Below are 20,517 nucleotides of genomic sequence, written 5' to 3'. Positions count from 1 at the left end.
CCACTGTCTCCAGAAATCAGTGACAGCTGTGCCACCAAACTGTACCTGGCTCTGCTGTTATCGTGTGGTCGGGGAATTTGGCCGTGCAGGTCACCTCTGTGTCTTTTGTCACCCTGACCACTTTAATTGCATTGTACAACCCCTGTGATGTCAAAATGGATGGGCTCTGTTCATAGACCACCTCCTGAGAGGGCATCTCCAATCTGATGTTCTTTGTAGCGGAGTTCCTTGCCAAACAAGCTGCTTTCCCAGAGCTGCCACCTCCTTCCAGTTTCTTTGATTTCATCACAATGACTTGAGGGTGAGAAATATTGGAAATGTCTGAAAAGAAAAGCAAGGTTTGGACAGGATTGATTTTACTGCAGGCTTGCCTGGGTGCTGAGTGACCCAAAATTCACATGTACTCCATCTGTGACTAATTTGAACATTCTCATTTACTCTCTTTTATGGCATTATTCCTTGGCATTAGAGCTACAAATAACAAAAGAAGATTGCAGAAACTCTCCACCATCTGTCTCACAAAAAAAATATTGGTGTCAAAAAAATTTAGTTGCCCACAAATCATTGTGGTAGCATGACTTGTTTTTTAAACAAAATATCTTTGCCTCCAGGTCAGGTCACATGTGGAGAATCAAGGGTGATCTCAAAAACCAATGTCAGGATTGAACTCAGATTAGCAATTTGGATGAGAGTAAAACCATGGAACTGAAAGGAATCCTCCAGCAGCCTTCCTTGCCAGAAAGGGCTCAGCTTATGAAAAACTGTCTGACACATCGACCAAGATTGATGTGTCTGCTTTGTCAGGAGCATCCTGAGGGGTCTCTTGGCTAAAGAGAGGTGCATGAGGCTTTTCATTTGGCATGGTGTCTGCCTTGCAGGTGGGTCAAGAGATCCCTCAGCTTGAACATTTTGTTCATCCCAGGGTACTGATGGAAGTTTGACCAAGGAGCTCTGATTTTACACCCTTTCCCCATCAGCCCTGTGCCAGTGCTGAGGAACTGAGGTGAAAGCCAAATCGTGCTCTGCCACAAGTTCATGGGTCAACTCTCCTGATCAAACAGGCAGAACTACTCACTTGTCCACACCTGCAGCAACCAGACACCCTCCAGAAATCCAACACTTCCTTCCCAGCTCTTGTACCAGGCTTGGCCAGAGCCTGTCAGTGCTGTGAGTTCTGTGTTCTCTGAGAAGACCTTCTCTGACAAGGGCTTTTCATGTGGTCTCCTCTCCAGGCTTTGCAAACAGCCAGAACACAACCAGGCTGCTTCTCTGCAATAGCTCCCTGGGCAGGATCTTGAGCAAGCAATAACGCACACAGTGCAACTGTAGTTCAGAGAGCAGAAGATTTGTTTTATCTGACCCCCGAAGGCTCACCTGAGTCCCACTAGTTTGCATTCCCTGACAGTACAGCCATGAATTCCTACCACTGCTTGCTTCTGGAAGGGATTAATCTTTTATGTTTATGTTCAAATTTATTTGAACAAAAGGGGGAGGTTGCTCACATCCTGGAAACCTAGACTTCAACACATTAAGTATTTCAGCAGAATCAAAAGGGACTTTGATATTTAGGTTCAATGTATTTTACTACCAAACATAATTCCAGAGTGCAGCTCTGAAAGTATCCTGACATTAGCTCGAAAAAGAAAATCATTGAACAGCAAGGAAAGAAGAGGTCTTTCTGCAGAATGGTAAATTTACATTCTTTTGTCCCTTTGGAACTGGAATTGCAGTAACATTTTTCCAAATACACATTTATTCCCATGCAACATGTCCTACAGACATGGAGAGATATTAGGCAGAACCCAAAGCAGTCCCACGTCTTTCTGGAGGTAGAGTAGGAGGTTTAGGGATGTAAAATAATGTGGGACATTCTTGCCACACTTTAAAGACATGCAGACCTCTGAAAGCAAAGCAACAATTCCTGAGAGATGCATCTGGTACTTCAGGATCACAGAGATCAATATCAAAAACCCCTCTGCCACCCCAACATTCACATTTCCCTCGAAAAGCTTGGCGTTACCTGCGCCTTTATTGTTCACTACAGAATTCCAAAGAAAGATAAGAATAACTAAGGCTTCCTATAATCCCTACTCCCCACATTGGTCTTTTCAGAACCCACACAACCTGGGGCCCAATTTTCTTTCATTCCAGGAGTTCTTGGCTATGAGGCACTTGTGAGAATTTAAGCCCAAGGCTATTTCACCTCCTTCCTGCTCTGTCCCCAGGACAGTGGAATTCCTTACCTGGGGACGCTCTCAGTGTGGTGGTGCCAGTGTCAAAGGAGAAGTTCTCCAACCAGGAGTTACAGATCTGTCTCAAAACTCCTCATCCTGGGAGCTCCTCACTGAGCTCTGCATTCCTGCCCCAAGTCAGTCAGTGCAAGCCCGCTGGAGAATTGGACACTGGGCAGTGAATTTGGGCCAGAGTGCTGCCCAAAGTGGGAATAAGTTATCACAGGCTAAGCAGTGCCCTGCTGGTGTTTGGGGATCATGGAATAATGGTGCTGTGCAGAGTCAGCCCAGATGTTCCTGGGAAACCTTCCTGAGCAGATCCAAGCTGAGCGTTTGGCTTGAAAGCCTGGCTGGAGAGCGAGTGCATTCAAGGGATTATTGCAGCTGAAAATTCTTTCAGTGAACCCAAACCTTTAAATTCCCTTGTTCTTCCCCACATTAATTTTAAACGAAGTTTTAGAAATAAAGAACTGTCACTTACTTGGTTCAACTGTGAGAGTCGTCCCTGGTCCAAATATAAGCTTATATATCCACACACTGCTAAGGCTTATTCCAATAACTCACTCTTTTCTCATGGTGTTCAAAAATGTTGTAAAAGCAGGTGATGAAAAGCCATTAGTCCTAATTATCCATGGGTGCAAGTCCATGGGAGGATCCAGAGGTAGATTTACTTCCAAAACTGGAAAAGGAATAACGGTTAATTGAAGTGTTCAGTGATTTCAAAAAGCTTGATTGAGTATAGAACTTTCAACTTCCCCCTTTCTTTCACCTTATAGAAACTTCATGAGCTCTTTTATGTATCCCGGATACAAGGAAATATAGGAAGAATGTTGTTCTTCTCTTCTTAATCATTAGAGTCACTCATCTCCTTTCTTTCCCAACATTTCTCACCTTCTTTCCCTCTTTTTGTTTTTGTACAGGTCCCTATGCTGTTTATATCATTGTGGTAACCCAGCCAATCCACAGTGATATATTTCATAACAAAAACTGTCTCTGTTCCACTACACAGAATATTGGATTATACAAGCAGTCACATGACATCTTCAGTGGTTTGAGACCAAATGCACCACATAAAGAAACACTGCATGGCTTTCAAGGAGGGATCTCAAATAATATCAGAGAGGTTGAGTTGTAAATGAGAACGTGGGTATTATGTGACACCTATGAAGGGTGTGGTGGAGTTTAGGTGGATAGAAAGCAGAAAAATAATCAGTACCTCTGGTGTTCTTTCAGAGCATTTCTTGCAATGCAGTCTAATTCGCCTACTTCTCTTCTTGTAGGTACTAGTGGTAGTATGAACAAAGTTCTAGGATGTAGCACGCCTTCTCTGGGGGTGATGGGAGGAATGGATTAAAAACAGAGGATGCAGGAGGGTTGTAAATTGCTGAAGTGACCTTCCAGCTGCGAATTACCCTTGACAGCTCAGGGTGAACTGCATCCAGGGATCCTCTAACATGAACCAAGTTTACATGCCTGTGTCTCTCCTTGCCTCTGCCTGGCTCTTGCTCAGGGATTCCCCCTGAGCAACAGGGTGTTAAGATCACTGAAATAAATGTACTTCAAGTGTGTCTGCGGCTGTTCCATCTTCTGACAGTGCTGCCTAACATAAATGGCTGTAGCTGTCCAAGTTTGAAAGACAGATGTCTGCCAAGGAAGGCAGGAACCTCTCTTGGAATGGAGAATATGATCCCCTTCCCTCCATATTAATATAACTTAGAAATAACGGGGCTTTCAAGGGAAGATGTGAGAAGAGGAATAAAAGTTTTTTACTAATATGTGTATATATAACACTCCAAACAAAAAACAGCAGCAGGACCAAACAGACCCAGACACCCAGGCCCGGCCTCTCTCTGCTGGCTCCCGGCCGGGCAGGGCGGGTGCGGTGATTCCCCCGCGCCAGCAGGGGGCGCTGTGGCGCGAGCTCGGCTGCCTCTCTGCATGTGTGTAATGGTGGGTGTGCAGGCGGGCGAGATGGAGAAGGGGCTCCCTTTACAATCCCACAGGAGCAGCCAATCCCAGTGTGTTTCTCCCTTGCACAAACCAAAGGCCAGTGCTGGGGGACAGCAAGGGATTCGTGTGTCAAATTTCCCTGCCAGCAATTTCTCATCTGTACTAAATGTACCCAGATCACTCAGGCTCTCCTTATAGGTCAGCTGTTCTCTGTGTTCATGGCCCTTCATTGCATTTGTTCCCCTCTGTCCATGTCCTTCCCAGGCTTGGGAGCCCAGCAGGGACACATTGGTCCTCAATCCCAGCAGTGCTGAGTTGAAGAGGATTCCTCCCCAGTGAGCAAGGAGTCCGGAAAACATGCCAGGAGGTTGCATGGACCAACAAGGCTGGGAAAACGTGGGCCCAGTGCTGAATGGGATGGGGACCAGGTGACACAGGATATGGAACAGGGCTAAGGTCCTGAATGCTTTATTCACCTCAGGCTTCCACAGCCAGATCAGCCTTCGGGAATTTCGTTTCCCACATCCCTGGAGGACAGGCGGGAGGAGGAATATGTACCCTTGAAAAATCCATGTCACTGAGCCTTTCTCTAGGCCATAATGAAAAGATTTGTCCAGAAGGTTTCCAGGGAAGTCAGTGCTGGGGGCTCAACTGAATAAAGAATGCACAACATCCACTCACTCCTCACCCAGCAAGACCCTTTGTCTCACTGTAGACAGCTAGCAGTGTGGCTAATCCCAATCCCCACTTCTCAAATCATGCTGACTGTCCCTGAGGAAAATGGGCTGAAAACGAAGGCAAGGCACAGAGGAGAAATGAGGCTGTGCTGTACAGGAGCCCTGGTGAGGTGCACTAACCCTTCATTTCCCCAAACTACAGGCACTGCCATTCCCAGAACAGCTCCTCCTGCACCATCAATGGTACCAGCCCTTCCTGCAGCCCGCCCTCCAGTGCCTTTTAGTGCCATCAAACCAGAGGGATGTGTCCTGCACCTGCCATTGCCTGACAAGAGCCCTGGGGAGCAGCTGCCAGAAAGCAACTGACAGAAAGAGATCTGTCTTCCCCATCTGTTGGTTTTTGGTTCACTCTGCTGCAGAGCTGCTCCAGGGTGATTCTTGCTCCACAGTAATACGTTGCTGCATCGCCTGGGCTGGCTGCCACGAGCTGCAGTGTGAAGCTGTTTTTGGAGGTCTGCATTGATCCCACAAAGTGATCTTGGAAGCCATCTCCATAGGCACCACCATCCCTGTTAATCCATTCCAGAGAGCCCCGTGCGCCCTGACGGTACCAGTACATGTAGTACCTGCTCATATCATCTCCCTTCATGCTGCACTCAAAGGTGAATTCATCTCCCTCTCGCACGGTCACTTCCCTGGGCTGCTGCTCCAAGGCCACCTGGCCAGTGACAGCTGCAGAGAGCAGGAATGAGCCACAGTCACTGCAAGATCCAGCAAAGGTCAGGGCAATGCTGGTGGGGCTTTGGATTGGCACTGGACATGTGGGAGAACAAAATCCTCCTCTTGGAAGCCAGCTGACACAGATGGGCAGAGCTGGTGGCAGCTAGCACGGGTCACAAGGAATGAGACACCTGATTTCCCTCCATGCTTTTCCCAGTCTGACAAGAAGCATTTTCTGATGTTCCCCAGAGAGGCAGGAGTGATTTACACCATGGGGCAATAAATCCCTTTGTCCTTGCCAAGAGGGGATGGAGAGGCACCCACTGTCCTGTCCCTGAAGCTGCTCTGGGTGAGCAGAGCAAAGCCAAAGGGCTGTCGCTGTCGCAGGCAGTGGGGCTGTGCCCTGTGCTGCCATGGCCCAGCTGCTCTGTGCCAGAGGGGCCGCAGTGCCCCAGGAGCAGTGTCCAGTGCCAGGGCCAAGCGCTGGGCCCCGAGATCTGAGTGCAGCAGGGAGGTGCCCTGCGTGTGCCCAGGCTGCAGAGCAGGCAGCTGGCACGCAGGTGCCCAGCTCAGAGGCACCAGAGGAGCAGGGCTGCTCTCCCCGTGCTCCACGGGCATGGCTGGGCAGCTGGAGCCGGGGCACAGCTGTGGCTGCAAGCGCTCAGCACAGCTGCCCAGAGCCCTGCAGAGCCCAGGGCCACGCTCAGCTCCTGGGGCCAGCAGCCCTTGCCTGCACTTACCTACAATGGGCAAGAAGCCCACGCACAGGGCACTCCACATGGCCAGGCCCGCTCTCAGTGGCCTCTCTGCAGCTTCTCTGCGCCTGCACAACAGCTCTGCCCACACCTGCCCTGCCTGGGCCTCTGGCACTGCTCTCAGGCCCAGGCCCTGCTGGTCCCTCCCTCTGCCTGTGACAGCACTGAGGGGGAGAGGTGGGGCACCAGGAGCACAGCTTGAAGCTCTTGCTGCCCTCCTGGCTGTCTCTCACTCTGTGTGGTGCAGTAACAGACCATTTGTTGGGCAGGAAATGCTGTGTTGGGCTAAAGGTGATGTGGTTCTGAGGGGCCAGCTCTTGCTTTTCTCTCAGAGAGTCTCGCAGGCTCTGAGACTTTGGAGGTGACCAGGAGGGTTGTCAGCTTGTCCTTCCCCTGGCCCTTCCTCTGCTGGGCTGCTGCTCCCACATGGGACACCCCAGGATCTCAGCTTGGCTTGGCGATGGCTCCCCTTATCCAAAGTGCTCCTCACCCGCCTCCCTGCACTTTGGCCCTGCACCCTTCTGGCTCCCCAGTGATGACACTTCTCCAGCTGCCTCTTCCTCTCTAAGCCCTCCTGGACCCCTGCCCTGCAGCAAAGGCAGCCCAGGACTCTGCAGGTGCTTTGCATGTTCCACTTAAGAAGGGGACCAAGAAAGGCTGAGTGAGACTGGAACCAGGCAGTCACCAGGCTGACTGCATGACAGAAAAACCTTTAACCTCCTCTACACAGTAGAACATTGCAATTAATACTCAGGAGAAGGAAAGCCTCACTGCTGGGAAAGGAGCTCTTGATGAAAGGCCAGGATCGCTGGTGCTGCGTGGGGATGGCACCTGATTTCTTAGGAACAGTCCTGAATCACTTTGGATTTCACCATCTCCAAATTTCTTGGGTGCTGAGCCAGACGCGAGCAGGTTTATGTTAAAGCCCAGCTGGGTTTCCTATCCCCGTGTGAACAGCACAGAAGTACCGGGCAGAGTCGCGGGACTGCAGGGTCAGCAGGGAGAGATAAACCTCGGACCGGGAATTGTCCCGGGACATCTTGGTCCGCCCCTGCACGGACTGGTCAAAATATAGAACTCTCGGATTAGAACCAATAAAGGACACCCAAGCCAGGCTCCCTCCGGGTGACTGACGGTACCAATAAATTCCATGACTCCTAAAGGTGAATCCGGATCCGCGGCAGGAGAGGGTGACGGAGTCCCCGGGCGCTCGCTGCCCTCCGCCGGCCTCCTGCAGCCTCGGCCGTGCCCAGAGCCCTGCGGAGGGAGAGCGCAGGGATCGGGCAGGGCGCGCCCGCGGACCGAGGGCGCTGTCCCGGTGTCCCGGTGCCCCCGGCCCGGCACAGCCACAGCCGCCAGCCCACAGCCCCTGTCCCTGGGTCTGTCCCGGCCTTTGCCCGTGTTCCCTGCCCTGCCTCTGCTCCTGTCCTTTCCCCAGCCTCTGCCCTTGTTCCCGTCCCTGTTCCTGCTCCTGTCGCTGCCTGTCGCTGTCGCTGTCCCTCGTTCCCCGGGCCGGGCTCGCTGCCCTCCCCGCCCGGCTCTCACCTGCCGGCCACAAGGCCAAGGCCAAGGCCAGCAGCCCCGGCCCCGGCCCGGCCACCATCGCTGCGGGCGCCGCGGCAGCCGCACAGGAGCCGAGCGGAGCCGCGCTCGGGCCGCTCCCGCCCGGCCCCGCCCGGCCGGGGCAGCGCCGCCGCCTCTGCCCGCCCCGACACACCCGGCCCGGGCCCCGGGGCCGCGGCCCCGCCGGGCGGGACGGGCAGCGCCGGCCGCGCCCGGGCCGCGCACGCGAAGCAGCGCTGAGCGCTTGGACAGCGCCTTGTGCCGAAGGGACCCGCGGGCAACGCGCCCAGAAATTCGCCCTCTGTGTTCCACGGAAGGTCACTGGCATCCGGGGCTGCCGTGGGCAAAATGCTGCCCGCAGCTGAAGGAGGGGATGGCTCCTCTCTCCTCGGCACTGCTGAAACCACGCTCGGCTACTGGGGACACATCCTGACTCCCCAGTTTGTCGTGTGAGTTGTTTTTCACCTGAGCAGGGACACAATGATGCTGAGCATACAGTCAAGAAAGGAATTCATTTTTTTATGCATTAGCTAAGCACACAATTGTGCTCTCACCTAGTTCATAGCAAATCCTGCTGCAGAGAAATGCAGGTCACATCTGACCAGTGATTCTTGCTCACATGATCCCTGAGCGCTCGTCCTGTGCTGGATCCTTACACCCTGGTGTCATGCAGGTGGTGCAGATGACTGGTCAGTAGCACAGGAAAGTTCATTCTTTGAAACTCAGGCCTCATACAAGTGCTTCAAATTTCACCAGAATTCTGACTGATTCCCTTAGTGGACATAGTTCAGTGTCTTGTTTCGTTGAAGGTTAAATCATCTACTGATTTTCTCTTGTTTTGGGGTATTCTGAGCTGGGAAGAGCTGCCTGGAGGTGAGTGATCAGGACAAACCAGCCCTGAGGTCAGAGCTGCCGGTCTCAGTCACTGCTCTTTCTTGCAAGCAGGAGAATATTGCTGTTAGCTCTTGACATTCACAGCTTTTGTCACTGAGGACTTCCAGAAATAATTGTGCTACAGGAGTGTTGAGGACAACCCTGTGTCCTCTTCAGCCTGCAAGTTCCAAACCTGAAAGGGAACCAGGGAAACCTGCAAATGATACAAAGGAAATTTGGGCTGGGGAAACGAGAGGCAGACAGAGGAATGAGGAGAGCTATTCTGCATGGGTTTGTTTTCTGTATTTCTGTTCTTTCCCGTTTCTGTGGGGTGTGTTCTATCAGAACCTCGGGTGTGTTGTTGTTTTGAAAGGCTGCAGACACATTTACAGGCTGCAAGCTCCCTCATAAGGACTCTGTATGGTCATCAGACATGATGCTGTTCTTTCTGGAGAGCCAGAATGGGCATAAGCAAAGGGGAGCAGAAGAGGAACCAGCACTGTGGCTCCACTGTGCCAGTGGGACGTCAGGAATTATTTCTAGATGTTGTTTGGTTTTTGCATGTTGGTTTTGCCTTGATTTCTCAACACTCTTTCTGTCAAAACACACATTTTCTAACTCCACCCTTTTGTTCCTCTCCCCCATGACAGTGAGGGGGACTGTGTGAGCAGCTGTGTGGGGCTGAGCTGCATGATGGGGACAGGGGGAGGAGGTGCCCACAGCCTTGTCCTTGAATGCCCTCACGAATGGAACTTAGAGTATCAGGTATTTCAACTCAGTGTCAGATCCCCTCAACATTTTCTTCTCCACGCAAAACCAACCCAGATCTCCAAGGCTCTCCTTATATGTCATCTGTTCCCTGCTGTGTGTTCATGGCCCTTCACTGCATTTGTTCCCCTCCGTCCATGTCCTTCCCAGGCTTGGGAGCCCAGCAGGGACACATTGGTCCCCGGTCCCAGCAGTGCTGAGCTGAAGAGGATTCCTCCCCAGTGAGCAGGGAGTCAGGACAACAGGCCAGGAGGCTGCATGGACAAATGAGGCTGGGAAAACGTGGGCCCAGTGCTGAATGGGATGGGGACCAGGTGACAGAGGATATGGGACAGGGCTGAGGTCCTGAATGCTTTATTCACCTCAGGCTTCAGCAGCCAGATCAGGCTTCTGGAATTTCATTTCCCCCAGCTCAGGAGGAGAGGCCAGGAGGAGGAATATGTACCCTTGCACAATCCATGTCACTGAACCATGGCCATAATGAAAGGATTTGTCCAGAAAGTTTCCAGTGAAGTCAGTGCTGGGAGCTCAACTGAATGAAGAATGCAGAGCATCCAGTGTTTCCTCACTTAGCAAGACCCTTTGTCTCATTGTAGAATGCTGTCATGCTGGCTAAGCCCAATTCCCACTTCTCAAACCATGTTGACTGTCCCTGAGGAAAAAGGGCTGAGAACCAAGGCAAGGCACAGAGGAGAAATGAGGCTGTGCTGGACAGGAGCCCTGGCAAGGTGCACTAACCCTGCACTTCCCCAAACTGCAGCCTCTGCAGCTCCCAGCACAGCTCCTCCTGCACCATCAATGGCACCAGCCCTTCCTGCAGCCCTCCCTCCAGTGCCTTTTAGTGCCACCCAGCCAGAGGGACATTTCCTGCACCTGCCATTGCCTGACAAGAGCCCTGGGCAGCAGCTGCCAGAAAGAAATGCTGAGAGATCTGTCTTCCCCATCTGCTGGTTTTTGGTTCACTCTGCTGCAGAGCTGCTCCAGGGTGGTTCTGCTCCACAGTAATACGTTGCTGCATCCCCTAGCTCTGCTGCCAGGAGCTGCAGTGTGAAGCTGTTCTTGGAGCTCTCCACTCTTCCCTTAAAGCGATCTTGGAAACCATCTCCATAGGTACCAGTAAAGCTATTGTAAATCCATTGCAGAGAGCCCCGTGGGCCTTGACGGTACCAGTACATGAAGTAGTTGCCCATACGATCTCCCTTCATTCTGCACTGAAAGGTGAATTCATCTCCCTCTCGCACGGTCACTTCCCTGGGCTGCTGCTCCAAGGCCACCTGGCCAGTGACTGCTGCAGAGAGCAAGAACAAGCCACAGTCACTGCAAGATCCAGCAAAGATCAGGGCAATGCTGGTGGGGCTTTGGACTGGCACTGGACCTGTGGGAGGACAAAATCCTCCTCTTGGAAGCCAGCTGACATAGATGGGCAGAGCTGGTGGCAGCTAGCAAGGCTCACAAGGAAGGAGACAACACATTTCCCTCCATCCTTTTCCCAGTCACACAGGAAGTATTTTCTGCTTTTCCTCAAAGAAGCAGGAAGGATTTACAATATGGGGCAATAAATTCCTTTGTCCTTGCCAAGACAGGATGGTGAGGCACCCACTGTCCTGTCCCTGAAGCTGCTCTGGGTGAGCAGAGCAAAGCCAAAGGGCTGTCGCTGTCGCAGGCAGTGGGGCTGTGCCCTGTGCTGCCATGGCCCAGCTGCTCTGTGCCAGAGGGGCCGCAGTGCCCCAGGAGCAGTGTCCAGTGCCAGGGCCAAGCGCTGGGCCCCGAGATCTGAGTGCAGCAGGGAGGTGCCCTGCGTGTGCCCAGGCTGCAGAGCAGGCAGCTGGCACAGAGGTGCCCAGCTCAGAGGCACCAGAGGAGCAGGGCTGCTCTCCCCGTGCTCCACGGGCATGGCTGGGCAGCTGGAGCCGGGGCACAGCTGTGGCTGCAAGCGCTCAGCACAGCTGCCCAGAGCCCTGCAGAGCCCAGGGCCACGCTCAGCTCCTGGGGCCAGCAGCCCTTGCCTGCACTTACCTACAATGGGCAAGAAGCCCACGCACAGGGCACTCCACATGGCCAGGCCCGCTCTCAGTGGCCTCTCTGCAGCTTCTCTGCGCCTGCACAACAGCTCTGCCCACACCTGCCCTGCCTGGGCCTCTGGCACTGCTCTCAGGCCCAGGCCCTGCTGGTCCCTCCCTCTGCCTGTGACAGCACTGAGGGGGAGAGGTGGGGCACCAGGAGCACAGCTTGAAGCTCTTGCTGACCTCCGGGGTGTCTATCAACCTGTGTGGTTCCGATCTTTCTGTGAAGCCCTCTCCATGCTCATACTTTGTGTGATGCTGGGGAAGAGCCTCAGTTTTGATTTGGAGTGGCTCAGTGAGAACACAAAATAGGGCAATTGCATTTCGAAACGCCAACAGCCTCATTTGGCATACAGTGTGGGACATGAACATTTGAGATAAGAACAGATCTGCCCTGAGTGGGCTGAAGACCAATCTGACCTCAGAATTAGTTGTATCAGGTATGGAGCCACTGATGCCAATGCTGCTGGGGCTGTTCCTGTGGCTGTGGGACCTAACCCTGTGGATGTTCCCATATCAGCTCCTCATGATGATATTGTGCAGGGCTGTGGGGACTGAGAAGGGGACTGGGGAGAGGACAGAAACACTCAGCCTCTGAAGGTGGCTCTGTCAAGTGATAGAGAAAGATATTGACTACAGGATGATCTAGTAGAGGTCCCAGGCAGTTGAAATTCCATGGCCAGAGACTCTATTCATCACCAATGTAAAACTGTGTTTGCACAATGCCTATTAGAGGTGCCTACTCAATAAGTGCTGGTGTGTCTCTACTCCAGACATGTCGCAAGGTAAAACGGCTGAGAGCCAAGGAGAGGCGCAGAAAAGAAATGAGGCTGTGCTGTACAGGAGCCCTGGTGAGGTGCACTAACCCTTCATTTCCCCAAACTACAGGCACTGCCATTCCCAGAACAGCTCCTCCTGCACCATCAATGGTACCAGCCCTTCCTGCAGCCCGCCCTCCAGTGCCTTTTAGTGCCATCAAACCAGAGGGACATTTCCTGCACCTGCAATTGCCTGACAAGAGTCCTGGGCAGCAGCTGACAGAAAGAAATGCTGTGAGATCTGTCTTCCCCATCTGCTGGTTTTTGGTTCACTCTGCTGCAGAGCTGCTCCAGGGTGGTTCTTGCTCCACAGTAATACGTTGCTGCATTGCCTGGCTCTGCTGCCAGGATCTGCAGTGTGTAACTGTTTTGGGAGCTGTCCTTTCTTGCCTTAAAGCGATCTTGGAAACCTTCTCCGTAGGAATAGCTGTCCCTGCAAATCCATTCCAGAGATCCCCGTGGGCCCTGACGGTACCAGTACATGTAGTAGTTGCTCATATGATCTCCCTTCATGCTGCACTGAAAGGTGAATTCATCTCCCTCTCGCACTGAAACTCCCCTAGGTTGCTGCTCCAAGGTCAGCTGGCCAGTGACTGCTGCAGAGAGCAAGAAAGAGCCACAGTCACTGCAAGATCCAGCAAAGGTCAGGGCAATGCAGTTGGGGCTTTGGACTGGCACTGGACCTGTGAGAGGACAAATCCTCCTCTTGGAAGCCATCTGACACAGATGGGCAGAGCTGGTGGCAGCTAGCAAGCTCACAAGGAAGGAGACAACACATTTCCCTCCATCGTTTCCCCAGTCTGACAGGAAGCATTTTCTCATTTTCCCCAAAGAAGCAGGAAGGATTAACACCTTGGGAGGTCAAATCTCTTTTTCCTTGCCAAGACAGGATGGTGAGGCACCCACTGTCCTGTCCCTGAAGCTGCTCTGGGTGAGCAGAGCAAAGCCAAAGGGCTGTCGCAGGCAGTGGGGCTGTGCCCTGTGCTGCCACGGCCCAGCTGCTCTGTGCCAGAGGGGCCGCAGTGCCTCAGGAGCAGTGTCCAGTGCCAGGGCCAAGCGCTGGGCCCCGAGATCTGAGTGCAGCAGGGAGGTGCCCTGCGTGTGCCCAGGCTGCAGAGCAGGCAGCTGGCACGCAGGTGCCCAGCTCAGAGGCACCAGAGGAGCAGGGCTGCTCTCCCCGTGCTCCACGGGCATGGCTGGGCAGCTGGAGCCGGGGCACAGCTGTGGCTGCAAGCGCTCAGCACAGCTGCCCAGAGCCCTGCAGAGCCCAGGGCCACGCTCAGCTCCTGGGGCCAGCAGCCCTTGCCTGCACTTACTACAATGGGCAAGAAGCCCACGCACAGGGCACTCCACATGGCCAGGCCCGCTCTCAGTGGCCTCTCTGCAGCTTCTCTGCACCTGCACAACAGCTCTGCCCACACCTGCCCTGCCTGGGCCTCTGGCACTGCTCTCAGGCCCAGGCCCCGCTGGTCCCTCCCTCTGCCTGTGACAGCACTGAGGGGGAGAGGTGGGGCACCAGGAGCACAGCTTGAAGCTCTTGCTGACCTCCGGGGTGTCTATCGACCTGTGTGGTTCCGATCCTTCTGTGAAGCCCTCTCCATGCTCATACTTGGTGTGATGCTGGGAAGAGCCTCAGTTTTGATTTGGAGTGGCTCAGTGAGAACACAAAATAGGGCAATTGCATTTCGAAACGCCAACAGCCTCATTTGGCATACAGTGTGGGACATGAACATTTGAGATAAGAACAGATCTGCCCTGAGTGGGCTGAAGACCAATCTGACCTCAGAATTAGTTGTATCAGGTATGGAGCCACTGATGCCAATGCTGCTGGGGCTGTTCCTGTGGCTGTGGGACCTAACCCTGTGGATGTTCCCATATCAGCTCCTCATGATGATATTGTGCAGGGCTGTGGGGACTGAGAAGGGGACTGGGGAGAGGACAGAAACACTCAGCCTCTGAAGGTGGCTCCTGTCAAGTGATAGAGAAAGATATTGACTACAGGATGACCTAGTAGAGGTCCCAGGCAGTTGAAATGCCATGGCCAGAGACTCTATTCATCACCAATGTAAAACTGTGTTTGCACAATGCCTATTAGAGGTGCCCACTCAATAAGTGCTGATGTGTCTCTACTCCAGACATGTCGCAAGGTAAAACGGCTGAGAGCCAAGGAGAGGCGCAGAAAAGAAATGAGGCCTGCTGGACAGAAGCCCAGGCAAGGTGCACTAACCCTGCACTTCCCCAAACTGCAGCCTCTTCAGTTCCCAGCACAGCTCCTCCTGCACCATCAATGGTACCAGCCCTTCCAGCAGCCCTCCCTCCAGTGCCTTTTAGTGCCATCAAACCAGAGGGACGTTTCCTGCACCTGCCATTGCCTGACAAGAACCCTGGGCAGCAGCTGCCAGAAAGAAATGCTGAGAGATCTGTCTTCCCCATCTGCTGGTTTTTGGTTCACTCTGCTGCAGAGCTGCTCCAGGGTGAGTCTGCTCTACAGTAATACGTTGCTGCATCCCCTTCCTCTACTGCCAGGATCCGCAGTGTGTAGCTGTTCTGGGAGCTCTCCAGTCCTGCCTTAAAGCGATCTTGGAAACCTTCTCCGTAGGAATAGCTGTCCCTGCAAATCCATTCCAGAGATCCCCGTGGGCCCTGACGGTACCAGTACATGTAGTAGTTGGTCATAAAATCTCCCTTCATGCTGCACTGGAAGCTGACTTCATTTCCCTCTCGCACTGAAACTCCCCTAGGTTGCTGCTCCAAGGTCAGCTGGCCAGTGACTGCTGCAGAGAGCAAGAAAGAGCCACAGTCACTGCAAGATTCAACAAAGGTCACGGCAATGCTTATGGAGCTTTGGACTGCCACAGGACCTGTGGGAGGACAAAATCCTCTTCTTTAAAGCCAGCTGACACAAATGGGCAGAACTGGTGGCAGCTAGCAAGGCTCACAAGGAATGAGACACGTCATTTCCCTCCATCCTTTTCCCAGTCTGACAAGAAGCATTTTCTCATTTTCCCCAAAGAAGCAGGAAGGATTAACACCTTGGGAGGTCAAATCTCTTTTTCCTTGCCAAGACAGGATGGTGAGGCACCCACTGTCCTGTCCCTGAAGCTGCTCTGGGTGAGCAGAGCAAAGCCAAAGGGCTGAGCAGGCAGTGGGGCTGTGCCCTGTGCTGCCATGGCCCAGCTGCTCTGTGCCAGAGGGGCCGCAGTGCCCCAGGAGCAGTGTCCAGTGCCAGGGCCAAGCGCTGGGCCCCGAGATCTGAGTGCAGCAGGGAGGTGCCCTGCGTGTGCCCAGGCTGCAGAGCAGGCAGCTGGCACGCAGGTGCCCAGCTCAGAGGCACCAGAGGAGCAGGGCTGCTCTCCCCGTGCTCCACGGGCATGGCTGGGCAGCTGGAGCCGGGGCACAGCTGCGGCTGCAAGCGCTCAGCACAGCTGCCCAGAGCCCTGCAGAGCCCAGGGCCACGCTCAGCTCCTGGGGCCAGCAGCCCTTGCCTGCACTTACCTACAATGGGCAAGAAGCCCACGCACAGGGCACTCCACATGGCCAGGCCCGCTCTCAGTGGCCTCTCTGCAGCTTCTCTGCGCCTGCACAACAGCTCTGCCCACACCTGCCCTGCCTGGGCCTCTGGCACTGCTCTCAGGCCCAGGCCCTGCTGGTCCCTCCCTCTGCCTGTGACAGCACTGAGGGGGAGAGGTGGGGCACCAGGAGCACAGCTTGAAGCTCTTGCTGCCCTCCTGGCTGTCTCCTACACTGCATGGACCCCATCTTTCTGTGAAGCCCTCTCCATATTCACACTTTGTGTGATCCTGTGAAAGAGCCTTAGGCTTGATTTGCAGTGGTTCAGTGGGAAATCTAAATTGGAAAATTCCATTCCAAAACCACAACAGCCTCATTTCGCATGCAGTGTGGGGCATGAAGCATTGAGATAAGAACAGATCTGCCCAGACTGGGCTGCAGACCAATCTGATCTCAGCATTAGTTGTATCTGGTATGGAGCCACTGGTGCCAATGCTGCTGGGCCGATCCTGTGGCTGTGGGACCTAACTTTGTGTCTGTTCTCACATGAGCTTCCCATGATGATATTGTGCAGGGCTGTGGGCACCGAGAAGGGGATTGGGGAGAGGACAGAAACTCTCAGCCTTGGAGGTGGCTGCTGTCAAGTGTTAGAGAAAGATATCGTCCCAAGGATGATCTAGTAGTGTTCTCAGGCAGGTGGAACCCCATGGCCAGAGGCTCTGCCATCAAAACAGTGTGTGACCAGTGCCGTTAGAGTTGCCAACATAATCAAGGCTGTGGTGTCTCTGCTCTGTCTCCTTGCAGGCAATGTTTCTACACAGGTCACAAGAGAGGAATTTCCCTAATTGTCAGATGCTTTGGCATAGCCCGGAATCAACTAAGGCCCTCACCTACAGAAATCCCAAACTGACATCTATTTTCAAAGCTGTCCTTGGAAAGACAAACATTCCCTAGGGGTCTGCACTACCCAGTCCTGAATGGTTTTGCAGGGGGAAGATCAGGTTCCTATTACTTTAGTTCAGTCCATATCTGCTGACTGAAATACAAGGCAAAGAGAGAAATTGCCTTACAGTGAGGTTATTAACCATACACTTTTTGAGTTTCTGTTTGTGTTAGATCTAATTTTGTCAGGAAGTTCATAGGATTTTGGGCACAAAAGTGATAGGTCCGATTATGCCTAGCAGATGCAGGAATATGATTATTACATTGAATTTTTAATGTGGTGTAAGAAAACTGGAGGGTTCAGTGGTACAAAATAGTGTTAAGTGGTGCCCATTGTCATTGTGTTCATCACTGTGTTTTCCCATGTAACCTCTTGGAGAAAGCTTTATTCTTTCAGGATGCTTTAATGTTGTCTGCCACTGGAGAGAGCTCTCAGCATTTTGACTTGATCAGCAGGACAGCTTACCACAATGCATGTCAGAGAATCAAGGCATTACTTTATTCTGGCTAGGAGGTGCAAGTGAAATAATTTCATCCATACATTGCACGGATTGTACAGAGAAAATCCTTCTATCCCACAACGGTTTCACTGGAGTTTTCTTGTGCTTCTCCAGTCAAAACCCAGGGAAATTCATTGGTTCAATGCTCATTGCTGCCAAGTTCCACAATCTGTAGTGTTTGGTATTTTATTGATTACTACACCTTCAATGTTATTTTCATTCTCAGTCTTGGTTCTCTCATGGATCTTTTCCCAGACCAGGTGTCTCTGACCATGCCAGGGCTGGTGTTTGGAGCTGATGTCCATTAATGTTCATTATCTTTTCTGTGTCTTCTGTGCTGCTCCCAATCTGCTGAGATATTTTAAATGTCTGCTGAATTTTCTTTATATACTTTTAGTCAGGGTTTTTTTTCACCTTAGCCCAGGGGAACAGGAACTGAAGTTTCTTTTCAAAGGACTTCTCAGCACTCCAGGCCTGAGGGTGTGAGCTGAGCAAGCTCAGTGCAGCAGCCCTTGCTGTGTCCTGGGCAGAGGCTCTCTTGAGGGCTGCAGGAGCTCAGGCAGGGGGAGCAAAGCCTTATCTCCCCTTCAGGATGTGGTTACCTTGTGTTTGCAAAAGCAGGGGAGGGTTGATGCTGCCTGGTGTGACTGAGTCAGAAATGGTGACCACAGCATCCTGCCTGTAGCCTATGAGAGGGGCATGAGCTGGGGAAGGTGTGGGCTGGGCTCTGTTAGGCAAGAGCCAAGTTTCTATGGAAACTATCACTCCATCAAACCACCCCAGATTATTTTCTGGTGGCCCCTTCCTCCTGTCCCTGAGTGCAAAACAGCAGCAGGGTTTCTTCCCTGCTGACAGGAGCATTTTCCTCCCTTGTGCCTTCAGCAAGGACTCTCCTCACTGAGGCTCCTGACTGTGCCAGAGACGTTTCCCTGATCAAAGTCTGCAAAAGACAAATTCAACCAACAGGAAATCTACAATATCAAAGCTGTGCTTCTGATCCCAGTGGGCTTTTAGGGTAGTTAGATTTCAGCAATTCCATCCTAGTGCCTGAAGAAAAAACACAGAAAACCCACAGTATTTTTTGTGCGCACAAGTTTATTTTTGTCACTATTACAGGAACCTAAAATGCACTTGCAATAAATTTGGCAGAAGAAATACAGGCTTAATCAAGAAATGAACACTATCTAGATGAATGAAATCGCTTCAGATTATACACAGCTCTTCTTGTCTGCAATACACACTTTGGGTATTGAAATTATCTAAAACCCTAAGCTAAAAATGGCAGTTCCTGGGCTGGAATTCCCCCAGCAGTGCTGCTCCAGTTCCACAGGCAGTAACACAACATGCCTGGGAAAGGTGCTTTTCAAAGGCCATCTATCTGCAGTGAGCACTGGAGTTTTCAAAGCTACAGAAGCAGGCTAGACACTGGTGTGCAAATGCCAGAAGTGTGGAGGGATCTGCTTAGCAGGAGGATCCACTCTCCTCAGTGTTCAGAGGAGAGGAAACAGCAAAAGCACTCAAAACTCTTCAGTGTAAATCAGCTGGCCAGCAGGAGTGCAGAGTGTTGCGTGTCTTCAGGGGAAGGTGCTGCCTCGTGTCCTGGCTGGTCTCTGTCAGCAGCTCTGGCCCTGCTTGTTCAGCCCCCTTGTGCTGCTGGTTCACGTTCTTTCCTGCTCTTCTTTGGGTTTGTTCCCCATGTCTGGAAGAGCAAAGGGAGGTTTAAAGTACATTTAATGAAATTGGGCCTCTGAACCAGTGTTTGAGAGCTGTGAGCTCCCTTACCTCAGAAAAGAAACAACTTGATGCTCATGAGGGCATTGAAGGCGATGCTCTTTGCCAGCAGCACTCTCAAACCCAGCACAGCCATGGACAGCATGTTCACTCTCTGCCCTCCAGCATCTGCTCAGTGACCAGAAAAGAGGGGAGACATCATGGTCTGGGTTTTGGTGCTGTGATCTTGGCAGAAAGTGGAAAATCCACAGGTGAGAGTTTCAGGGAGAGGAAGAGCAGCAAAGGAACAACTGTGAGAGAAAATGGCAACAACAGGGGAGCAACCTTGGAACAGCAACCTTGGAACAGCAGCTTGTGTCTGGTGAAAGTGTTGTGTTCTGAGTCCTCTGCCCTGGAGAAAATACATTTCCCTGCCTTTATCCCCCAGAGAGCAATGTAACTTCACATCCTGTTTGGGTAACTCACCTTGTGCTGAGATGTTTGTGCTGTTGCAAACCCTCTCACTGGCCTTTTTATTGGTTCTTCATCCCCTCTTTGTAGCATGATAAAGAAAAGGCTTTTTTAAATACATCACCTTTTACAAATGATAAAAAAAATGTTTAGATGATTTTCTCATAAAACATGGGAAGGAAAGCTGATTTGCCTAGTGGTAGGAAAAATTCCAACAATAATTTGGGAGAAAATTTCCCGGGCTCCCCGGGGAAAAAGAAAAATTGTGCATTCTTTTGGTTTTTAATATTTGAAAAGACCTTATGACTAAAGAGCAATCCCCCAAATAAAAAAAAAAATTTAATTTTAAAATCCTCACAAACACACTCCACCTTTAAATTTTTTGGTTTTAAAAAAAGGGTTTCCGCTTGTGCTCAAATTTGTTGTATTAGCTGGAATATTCCTTATAAGGAAATTCACATTTTAAAGAAAAAGATTGTGTCTTTTCTTCCCCCAAAGTATTTTAAAATAATTAATTTAATTTAAACCATTTCTTTTAGGTTTTGAAAACCTTTCAGCTCTCCCTGCTGAAATCCCCAAAAGTCTTTCTTTTTTGCTGGCTGCCCCGGGCAGTGTGCCCCAGAAAAAAGGGAAAACCCCCGCCCCCAGGCCACTGTCTCCAGAAATAAGTGAAGCTGTGCCACCAAACTTACCCGGCTTGGTTATGTGCGGTTGGGGAATTTGGCCGTGCAGGTCACCTTTGGTCTTTTGTCCCCTGACCCCTTTAAAGCATTTTACAACCCTGTGATGTCAAAATGGATGGGCTTGTTCATAGACCCCCTCTGAGAGGGGATCTCCAATCTGATGTTCTTTGTAGCGGGTTCCCTTTCCAAACAAGTGCTTTCCAGAGTGCCACCTCCTTCAGTTTTTTGATTTCATCAGAATGACTTTAGGGTCAGAAATGTTTAAATGTCTGAAAAGAAAAGC

The 20,517-nt window shown here is 51.8% G+C and overlaps 1 protein-coding gene and 1 gene segment (V, D, J or C); both read right to left on the bottom strand.

The window, feature by feature from the left end:
* The window catches only part of LOC135458564 (M1-specific T cell receptor alpha chain-like), a 208,892-nt gene that overhangs the window by 130,497 nt on the left and 57,878 nt on the right, over positions 1-20,517 (bottom strand). The window lies entirely within an intron of this gene.
* On the bottom strand, positions 17-7,936 carry LOC135458287 (Ig heavy chain V region MOPC 21-like). The segment is given in 4 exon segments: positions 17-321; positions 2,713-2,757; positions 7,264-7,590; positions 7,879-7,936. Coding segments are annotated over 4 exon segments (735 nt in total).

The sequence above is a fragment of the Zonotrichia leucophrys genome, chromosome 27 (assembly GCF_028769735.1).
Source record: "Zonotrichia leucophrys gambelii isolate GWCS_2022_RI chromosome 27, RI_Zleu_2.0, whole genome shotgun sequence".
Classification (NCBI taxonomy): Eukaryota; Metazoa; Chordata; class Aves; order Passeriformes; family Passerellidae; genus Zonotrichia; species Zonotrichia leucophrys.
This window is presented reverse-complemented; position numbering and strand designations above follow the sequence as displayed.